This window comes from Atta cephalotes (assembly GCF_000143395.1).
Source record: "Atta cephalotes unplaced genomic scaffold scaffold00039, whole genome shotgun sequence".
Classification (NCBI taxonomy): domain Eukaryota; kingdom Metazoa; phylum Arthropoda; class Insecta; order Hymenoptera; family Formicidae; genus Atta; species Atta cephalotes.
Genome location: NW_012130103.1, coordinates 2,223,110 through 2,234,696, shown reverse-complemented (window position 1 = coordinate 2,234,696; position 11,587 = coordinate 2,223,110). Strand labels below are relative to the sequence as shown.

Sequence of the window (11,587 nt, the reverse complement as noted above, 5' to 3'; positions counted from 1 at the left end):
TTTAAAACCTTAAACGTTTAAACTTTTAAATTTAAATTTAAAGTTTAAGTTAGTTACGTTACGTTACGTTACGTTCGTTACTTACTTACATTACGTTACGTAGACACAGATCTAATCGACAAATTTTATATAATTTTGAATTTAAATTCCGTGTGAATCTTATTTAATAAATCGAGGATGGAATGTAACAACTTTTAATTGTAAAGAAATTAATGTCGAAAAAATTTAAATTAGATAATAATTTTATATAATTTTGAGTTTGAGTTGTGTAACAGAATGGAGGTGCTATTTATTAGTAAAACCAATCTTATCAACCTTTGAATTATAAGAAGAATCGTTCACATAATCGAATGGAGAATTATTCAAGGTTTGCTGATTGCGTCTACATTCATGAATAATAGTATTTAAGTTTGGATTTTTCACTGTATGTAATACCCAGAAGATGGCTGAAAAAAGCAGCCAAAACGTCGGAAATATATGTATAGAAGAAGAATAAAGAAGAATCGTTAACATATATTAATAATGTATATTAGTTCTTAGTTGCTTGATTTTACTGTAATATTATTTTTAATATTGAAAGCTCTATAAATTTATACCTATAATTAAAAACCACCTCAGACTCAACTCACTTCATCCATTTTGACTGACCTTGTCAAAATCTAATTCAAATGGAATTCGGTGCTTGTGAGAATTCCCTTCACAAAGCAGTCGTAGTTTCCAATTAAACTAATTCAACTTAGAATTTCCAAATTTTATAAAATTATCCAAAATACTTCTATTATTATGTGATTTTCTTATACTTCTATTATTACGTAATTTGACAGTCATGTTTTCGATATATTAATTAGGATATTAAATCTCCTCGATAATTAAACCAGACTAATTTTATACAATGGTCTTTATTACGAATCTAATTTACACTTATAATATTAAACTTTATTACCTGTACGTGTGTCATGATTGTTTTGAGAATTCCAATCTTTTTATAAAAAAAATTGATGACCGTAGATGATAGAAGGTTGTAAGATTAAATATAAAGGTTAAAATAAAAAAGTGAAATTTATCGTTAAATTCTTCATAATCCTTCCAGGATAGGCATACAAATAACTTTTAAAGCAATATTTATAATTCTTATTTTAAGACAGTCTTAAGTAATGTCTTAAGATGCTAATATGGTTCTCTGATTGGTTCATGACATTTCAAGACTTAAGATGGTCTTGAATATAAGATTCGACTATGAATACTAGTCTTAGACAAATCACTGCTGTTCTTTTTGTTGAATCTATCACACTGTCTTTTGATATCATTTCTAATCTCAACCTTTTATGATACGATTCAATGTCTAAGATTGTGACATTATCCTATGATTATTTATTCTGTGTTCAAAACCACTGATAAATTATCTGATTTTTTTTATCTGCAAAAATCTGCAATGATGGGAAAACAACGGGGCAACAAGATAATCCTATTATAACTTGCTCGATCAGAGCGAGTTCTTTAATTTATAGGTATATTAACTTTACAATACGTACTTTATTATTTAATATGCCACAGTTTGCAGCGCTCATTTAATCGAATAATTAATTGATAGTTACACTTTTAAAATGTGAAATCGAAGATACTCATTTTGCTGCATTCTGAAATGCCTGGAACTTATTGTGATTATCCTTTGTACAAATTAATGGAAGTTATTGTTTGGATTTCACCGACGATGGCACAAATATCGCCGAGCGTTCAATTTTTATTGTAAAAATGAAATTTGAAATCAATTGTAAGTCATAACGTACGAACTATCGCAATATTATTGTTCTCCACCATCGTTCATTATTTAGTTATCAATTATTGTTTTAATATGAATTCTGATGTACACAATAGATTATACAAATAATTAACAATAATATCTTAATTTAGATCGCTTTATAAATACATCAAATAAAGGCAGAACCAATATGATCGAAGTTAGATCTTAATAGCTAGAAAAGTCATATTACGTAAAAGGCTAGATCTTGGTGGGTAATAATATTTGTATGTAAATTATAAATATTCTTTTTAATTATATAAATTATGCGTCGCGTATTGTTGGATTTGAAATAAAAGTTGAAGTTAAAATAACGAAGAAAAAAAAATAATAAGATAATTATTTTAATTTTGATGGTATTATTTTACACTGTTAGAAATGTTCTTAAATTTTATTAACTTTTAAGTTACACAATTTGAATCTAATTTACATTAAATTTAATGTATTTATAACTAATGTATTTATAACTAAAAAATATATTTATGTACATAAAATTTAATGTATTTTTTCATCAAAAATTACACATTCATTTCATTTAAGTAACTACTATAACTTAATTTTCAGTTAAATCATTCATTACTTTTAATTTCATTCATAACCGAGCTTCATTTACATGTAAAGGAAGCTCTTTAAATTTCTAACAATGTAGCTGAAAGATGTGTGTTTAGAAATGCATTTAGAATTTACATATAAATATTGCTGCGAGGACGCAACACTATTATTAGATAATATGACCTGGCCTTGGCCTTATAAATAATAATTAAATTCATTAATTAGTAACAATTGTTTTCTTTTTACTTGAACTAAGAAGGAAGATGAAACATTCCATAAAGAATTGACATGAATATGTGGGTTAAATAAATAAGGCTGTAGCTAATACGAGCAGCTTTACGTTCAAATAGAGAATAAAGTGGTAGTTTGGAGTACGTTGAGTGGATAATGCTCATCTTCCTGTGACACGTTCAACGTTATGAAACTGTCACACGTAGTCACCTCGCGTATTTGTTACACAAGTTTGTTCAAGATTTCCCAATTTTGATCTTGAATTCTTTATTTTCTGAGAGGTATTTATAAGTTAAAATAATAAAGTTTAAAATAATGTTATTTATCTTATTTTTCAATCCACTTTGACAATTAAAGAACTTTGACAATTAAATAAACAAACAAAGTTTATATCTCGGAAAGAGGAAGTATTTCTGGAACTATAATATTATTTGATCTCTTTTCGTCTTTAGAAAAAATAGAATACGGTTATTTTAGTAGATTATTTTAATCTTGCATGTATTTATGTATCTCTGATATTATAAATTATAATACGTGTATTTTTTTAATTTGATAATTTTTATAATTTTATATGTTCTGCAAACACAAAGAAAAAATTGTAATCCTAAATTTAAAAATTTGAAAATATGATAATATATAGATAAAATAAGCACATTTATTTAAAAAATAGTAAATAAGATAATCACGATATCTTTGAAAGCGTACAAATATGATTCCATTTTATTTTAAATTGTTACTTGCTATAGCAAGATAACACACTTATACATAAGAATGTATGTGCGAATTGATATTAAATAGATCTTTCATTACAGTTAATAATAATGTATTTAGCATTTTAGCGATTCTATATCACACCTACATGACATACTTTCAACATTTATGATCTGTACTATTAATATTTTTTTATAATATTATATTATATTAATTATTTAAATATTTATAATAAAATATAAAACGTATAGATATAATTTATTTATTTTTATTCGTAGCTATATGAATTTTGAAAATATTTTTATATAAATAACTAATTACTTTCAACTTTAGATGAGTTTATTAATTTATCAATTGATTAATCGAATTATGCGCAAATGCAACTTTGCACAACTTTATTAACACTACATTTGCGCATAATGCGATTGATCGATGAATTAAAAAAAATCTCATGTATTATATATGATGAAAGAATACAGTTGAAACACAAAATCAGAGCAATCAGCCAATAAATTTTGTCTCAAATAGCAACAAAAAGTTCAAATATACCTAACATTAATGTATGATAAAAGAAAAATAAATTTAAAATTTATGAATATATAAATAATTATTACAAAACTTCGTAAATTATAAGATGTAAATTAAAAATAAATTAAATGTAAATGTAAATTAATAAAAATATGTAATAAAAAAAGTTAAATTAGTATAATAAATATGGCTAGTATAAATACATTTTTATTTCGTCAAACGTTCTCGAGACGAGCTTCGTACGGTCCTGCGCACATATCAAATTCAACCATATTTAAACATTTGCCACGATAATTTTGAAGACATATCGCGAAAATGAGTAAATGTCAAATAAAAACGTGTATAAAACGTTTTCAGAAAAAAAAAATCCAAAAATATGATTTTATCATTTTCCAAAAAAGAAGGCGTTCATGTTAAAATAAGAAGAAGTTTGCGGAAAAAATGTCAAAAAATGTCATTCTATTGTAAAACAGGCTTTATGTATACAGGCTTTATGCATACAAATATTAAAGATCGAATCAATCAAGTTCTAATCGACTTATTATGGCTGCGTTCCACTTAACGCTCACAATGCTCATTGAATTATTTCATCCTTGTCGTTTATCAAATGGCAAACAAGGACAAACGATGCTCGCGAGCGTTGTGAGCGTTAAGTGGAACGTAGTCTGTGTAGCTAACTTCCTATCGACAATTTTTAATTATAATTGACAAAGTATTGGTTATTTTGCAAAGTCTGATAAGATTTAATTTTCTAATAATTTTACATTTAGTTCAGATTTATCCAAACGCAATGAAATATTTGGTAAGGAATATTTTTCAATAATTAAGTAATGCATTTATTAAATATATAAATCTACGGAAACGACTGCAATATTATAAATTCATATGAATCGATATTATAATACGATATAAATCAATTATAGAATTTTTATTGTTCTTTAATACAATATTTCAAGTAATATGTTTTCTTTAGACAAATTCATTATAATATTACTTATTCATTATAATATTTAAACAATTATTTATTACAAAAGGTTATTAATATAAATATATTTATGTATTATAAACTCTGTTTTTACAGCCATTACACTATTTTGGTGTTATATAATTTATATAAAGGAAAACAAGTTATAATGCAAATAAGGTTATATGTATTGCGAATATTATTGGTTCTATGTATTTTCCAAAGAGGTGAGCTTTAACTAAAGAATATAATTATCCTTTAAAATATAAAAATATAGTTAGCAGTTTTCATTGAAATGAAAAATTTAAGCCTAATACTCTCTACTTATTTGAAATTTATAATTTAATCGATTAATCAGTAATTAACTAAAAATTTATAATAGAAAGTTTTATATATCAAAATAAATATTAAAAACATTTTTTATTAATATAGCTTCTTTTTGTTTTTGAACTACTATTTTACATCCATATATCTACAATATTAATACTAAAAGAAGAATGCATTGCAACCAAATGTTATCAATGTAACAGTAAAAAGGATGAAGATTGTTCCATTAATAAAGTACATTATAAATATTTAAAATTGTGTCCATCGGGTCATTTTTATTGTCGTAAAGCTGTTTACATGTGTAAGTAAATTTAACTATAATTACTTATTTGAATAAATTTATAACGCGTATATTAATTGTTTTTATGATTAATAAAACGACAATTCGAGAGAATTAAATAATAATATTCAGATCTTACAATTTTAGATTATTTTATGGGTTCATATAATAGTATAATAATGCGTGAATGCGCAAAATTACGAAATAACCAAAAGGAATGTTATCAAGGACGCTACACTCGAGATAGTTATCAACTTATTTGTGAATGTATGGGTTATGGCTGCAATTCCTCTCAACAATGCTCATCCAACCTCGTGATCTACTTTCTATGTACAGTTTTAATTATTATTTTATTGTCAGGCATAATAATTTAAATTTAGTACATAATTTTCTCAAAAAATTTTCTTCTAAGCATCCATTTAACCATAACAAATCCAGATACAATTATGTTATTTGTCTTGTACATAAGTCTCACCCGTGCATATGAATTTACACACACACACACACACACACACACACACACACACGCACGCACGCGCGCGCGCGCGCGCACGCACGCACGCACGCCGCACGCACGCACACATACAGTAATCAAATCACATTTATTTGTTGCGTAATCAGTTGCAATATTATTTGTAATTTCACTAAAGATGATATTAAAAAATTAATGTAAAATATGTTATATATGCGTTCAGTCTTGTTAAATTTAAATGTATAAATTAAAAATTGATGCTATCAATTTTTATACAAATTATAAATAAAGTTGAATCGAAGAAGAAATTTAAAAAAGACACTTGCTTATAATTTGTGTGATTGCAACTAATCATTAATTTATATATTAGAATAAATAATTATCCACATTGGGAATAATATAATAAGAAATAATCTTGATACGAGTGTTTTAAAAATCAAATTATTTTGATTTCATTAAATGACTGACATTATCCTAATAAAAGATAATGTTAATGTATGAGTACACATAGATTATTTTATGGATTATATGCATATACATATATACATATGACGGCGTCACAAATGCCTTAACATGATTTTTCATATCATCTCATTCTTTTTCATGTCCTTCTTTTCATTTTTTCTCGGATACTCATGCAATTTTGTATGTCAAGGGATGCATAAGGTACATAATGCATCATTTGTCCTTGTTGTTTATCAAATAATAAAGAAGGATAAAACAATACATCATGCGCTTCATGAGTAATTCAGAACGCACCCAAGGTATTTGTGACGGAGTATGTACATTATACGTACAACGCAACAGCTTTTATTTTATCAATTATGATATAGACACTAGATCATTGATTATATGTATATTCATATTTGAACGGCAAAAATAAAGATAGCAGGAAATGGCATACTAACTATAAAGAGTATAAGAAGAAAAAAAGATTGAGAAGAAAGAAATAAGAACATGTGTATAGCGAGATATTTTTTCTACTTGAAATTTGTTTAGTAGTTAAACTCAAAATTGTAAATTAAATAGACGGAGTCACTGGCGTCACGTTGACGCCAACAACGACTTGTGTTGGCGCCACGACGCCGGGCGTCTCCCTCTTCCATGCTTTCCCCTAACGGTTTTGTGCCATATATCTCTTTGAACATGTGTACGTATTGATTATGGTTAACAGCGATTTTTCAAAATCGTATAAATTCATAATAGATTCTACATCAATTTAGTACGATTTAGTATATTTTAAAGTTTCAGGTCAAACTAATTTTTTTCAGACTATTATCTCGAATTTTATTGATAAGTATTCTATTGTAAAAAAAAACAATATATCAGAAAAAAATTGAGTTTGTATGAAATCATCAACAATGTTTTAATCGACACTGCATTTAGCAGATATTGATTTCGCCTTCAATATTAATTGACCGATATATAGCCATTTTTGATAATAACTCATCCATAACGCATTTTTCATTGAAAAAAATAACTCGTCCTTTATTCGTTATATTTGTATCCATGCCATTCGTAACATACAGTTTCTCATATATATCTCTGTAATTTTTATAACTTTGTCATCCAATGTCTACATAGCAAAATAATTTAATTTAAGAGACCTTAAAAAACATGTGTGAATTTTTACAAACTTTCGAGCACTTTAAGAGCCTCAAGATCGGATCGGCACAAAACGATTCAATGTGCCACTTCAAAGTATTGAAAATAAGTATGCCGTTACAAGATTAATATTGTGATTGATTTAATTTAACTAGGATAGTGGAAAATACAAAAATAAACGTTTAATGTTTTATCTATTTTTTAGATTGTTCCTAATATGATAAAGTTTGTCAACTTTTTTTATACTGCAGCTTTAGTAAATTCTCAGAATCTTATAATAAATTATTATAAATTATAAATTACAGAATATTATAAATTACAGAAAAATATTCATGTCCTTTAAAAAGGAAAGCAAGAGGAATCCAGAGCGGGTGGAATCTGCGCATCGCATGTTTTACAGAAAAGCTGCATGAACAGTAGAGGGTGAAATGTCGGGAAAGATCTGGAGTAGGAGTGGGCGTTAAGCAACGCAGTGTGAAGAACGAGAACTCATGTACTTACGATCAGTCTGTCTACACAACATCACTCTCAAACAGTGTTATCCTCTAAATATATAATTTACGAGTTTATTATTGGAAGTTGTTCTATTAAAAAAGCAAAATGCCTCGAGTAATCGCAACATTACTTTTCGCTTCAATCTTCATTACAACAGTTTATTCAGGTATATTCATTATAACAGTTTATTCATTTTATTTTATGTATAACAATAGAGAAAAGTTGCTCTTGAAGAAACATCCCTCTATTTTTTAGAAACTATTTTATTAATATTGGCTGCGTTCCGTTACATGCGTAATGCACATGAGATATTATTTCATCCTTGTTGTTCTCATAGAATGTTAAACAAAGATAAAATATGATACATGCGCATTATGCAAGCAATATCTAATAAGAACATAATCTATTTTAATAATTAAAGAAGTAAAATCTCATAATTCACATTATGGCTTGTTTTATACAAAATCAGTTAAAAATTTTAAAAATTCGAAAATGAAATTCTTCACTCAAAAAAGTGATTTTGCAGTTATAGCATAAAAATTATAGCCTAAAAATTATCTAAGTACGAAAAATTAACTAAAAAATAGATAAGTTTCTAGCAAGTACTGTAATATTGAATATGTATTGTATTTAATCTCTCATATAGATGACAGAGATAGAATTTAGATTTGTGCTATAAATTCTATGCGTATGATACATAATTTTCTATCAGATACAAAAAACAGCGATAATTTTAGCTGGAGCAGCAAAATTTTTTTTGTGTATATCATAATTTTCTTTTACAAATTGCGTAGTTCAAATAATTATAATTTATTTTTATAATATTATTTTTATAATATTATATTGCATCATTTTATGTGTTTGTAGTTTCCTAAATTAGTTTTATTTATATTTTTTTATTTTCATTCTTTTTATAATATAATGCGATTTTAAATATAAAATAGAAGTGCATCGTAATTCGGCACACTTGTGTTTGAAACAGAAGCTAACTTAATCTTTATAGTTTTGCATTAAATAACCCATGGAGCTAAAGACTATCGTGTATTTGAAAAAATCCACAAGAAAAGAAAGTGTTGCGTTACATGTTTGTGTCTTATATCTAGAGAAAGGTTTTCCAGAGAAATGCTATACGGTTAAAGAAAACATTTTTTTTATTTAATTTTTTATTTAATTTTATTTAAATATAATTTTTTTTAAATAAATAAATTTTTTTATTTAATTTCAAAAAATAATGTTTAAATCAAAGAAATGACATTTAATCAAAGAAATTTTTTCTTTAACCATATAGCAAAGAAACATTTTTTTTGAATCGAAGAAATCTTTCTCTGGGAAACTCTCTATGCGAGAGTCTTATCATTAATTATTAGACTCTGTATATATATTATTTTAGATAGTATTTTTCATAACTTCATTCTTACACAAATATTTGTACTGAATTTATTTCTTCCCAACACTTTTATGATGCATATAAGCGGTCCTGTTTCTATAATCCTGTTTCTATAATCTTAAGAATTTTATTGGAAGTAATTATTTCTTTTAGTTTAGAAATTCTAATTTAAGATAATATATATATATATATTTAAAATAATTTTTGTTTACAGAAGATGTGCTAAAATGCTACATGTGCACCTCATTAACAAGCGAGGATTGTGATTCCAATATGAAAACAAATTCATTACAACCATTGGAATGTACTGGTAATAATATGGTGGAATGGCAACGAAGCATCAAACAGCACAATGTCCTCAAGCCGTTGGCACGGCTTTTCGAAATTGATGACACGTTACTATATTATCAAAGTCTTCCCAAGAATACAGCTTGCGTTAAAATGTTCATTAAGAGTAAGTAATTACAAATGTTTACAAAATGTAAAGTTACATAATATAATCTTAATGTCAAATATACCTATTTAGAATAGTTCAGGCAAATATATAATCTATATCTTTTTAGTTGAAAAACAAGACATTATTGTAAGAACATGCCAAACAGCTAAAACAGAACTTATTGATCCATGTAAAACAATGGAAAACAAACTAAAAGTCAACATGTTAGGTACAATAGAACAATGCGCACTTTGTCTTAAAGATGCCTGTAATGGTACGATGTCCCTATCTTCCAAAATATTCTATACTTTTCTGTCACTTTTTAGCACTCTTATTGCTTTTTATCATTTATAGATGTAATTTTCATTTTATACGCGATAAAAAGACTTAATGTGTAATGAGTAATGAATAATAATCATTCGACATCATATATTCGTTTCTAATTCTAGCTTAACTATAAAAATTAGACTAATTAGTATATATAAATTAGTATATATATTTCATGTATAATTATAAAGATATAGATGAGACTTTTTAATCAGATACTGACTATAAAGATTTCGTCAAATTCGAAGGAATTTGAGGAATTTGAAGAAATTCTTATGAGTTAGCCTCTGATTAAAGAGTCTCTATAAAAATAACGACTAGCAGTGTGAATTTGTCGCCTTTTAATTATCTTCTCGTCGATTATAATATTCTTTTACTAAAAGATATCTTTATATAATAATTTAATCATCTTTAGTAATTTTTTAAATAATTTTGTGCTCTTCGGAATATGTTAAAAACTTGTTTGTTTCCAATAATCTATTGGTTTAAAACTGTTTTAAGTTATTAATTTACAAAATTACGGCATTTGAAGAGTTACTCAAAAAATTCTTTATATTTTGTTAATATAAACATATTAAAAGTTTTATAACATCGGAATAAATGTTTCGATATTAATAAAAATATTTTAAGAAGGTAAAAAATACTAAATTATTTTTAATAAAAGATTTTAATAATGTTAAATGTGATACTTCATTTTGCTATAATATATTTTTGTAATAATTGCTAGATTTACAGTGTTAAGATAAAGAATTTTTAATAAAAGAAATTGTGTTCAAATATTTAAAAGGTACGATAGTCAGCCCATGTATAATATATGTTAAAAATAAAAAAATATTTCAAACAGTCTTCATCATGTATTTTTCTATTTTTTCCTCCAATTATTAGTTATTGAAGTTTGAATTTTAGCGAGAGTTGACCAAACTGATAAACCAATCAAAAGTTTAACTTGTGGCCAAACTTTGAGGCGTTTTTTCGTTATCCAGAAGCTACCACAACTAAGACTATCTTCGTCTTCATTATTAGAAGACGAAGATAGCTTTAGCCGTAGTTGCTTTTGGTTGTACAACGAAAAAATGTCACTGATGAGTGCTTTCCATTTGATGACACAAATCGATACGAGCGTCATTCTATTCTTGTTGACATTCAGAGAGTAACAAAGATAGAACGATACTGTGTCATCAAATGGAAAGCACCCGATATAGGGTCTCTAGTTTTAATAGTGAAGTCGGAACAATACAACTACACTCAGTGCAATTTAAAGTGCACGCCAGCAGGTCTGTTCTTTTTAGCTAAAATTCTTGCACCGTTCTTTCTTCCTTTTTTTTCACGTTGGAGAGGAAAAAGAGAAAAGTTAACTATGCAAGTTCAACTAAAAAGACAGGCCTAGTGTTGCACCAGACAGAGAGGCACTTGTTTCTCAGTGGAAAATGCGATAAAATAATTGAGTTCACGTGGTTCACATCGTCCATTCCTA

The 11,587-nt window shown here is 26.5% G+C and overlaps 1 protein-coding gene across 1 annotated transcript; it reads left to right on the top strand.

The window, feature by feature from the left end:
• Positions 1-8,068: 8,068 nt before the first annotated feature.
• LOC105622030 lies at positions 8,069-10,140 on the top strand. Its single transcript, XM_012203465.1, has 3 exons — positions 8,069-8,129; positions 9,565-9,804; positions 9,914-10,140. Exons 1-3 carry the CDS (start codon positions 8,069-8,071, stop codon positions 10,138-10,140), a joined length of 528 nt encoding a protein of 175 aa, XP_012058855.1.
• The last annotated feature ends 1,447 nt before the right edge of the window (positions 10,141-11,587 follow it).

Coding starts and splice junctions, on each gene's coding strand:
- LOC105622030 (XM_012203465.1), top strand. CDS start 8,069: ATGCCTCGAGTAATCGCAACATTACTTTTCGCTTCAATCTTCATTACA. Junction 8,130..9,564: donor CATTACAACAGTTTATTCAG/GTATATTCATTA, acceptor TTTTGTTTACAG/AAGATGTGCTAAAATGCTAC. Junction 9,805..9,913: donor CGTTAAAATGTTCATTAAGA/GTAAGTAATTAC, acceptor ATATCTTTTTAG/TTGAAAAACAAGACATTATT.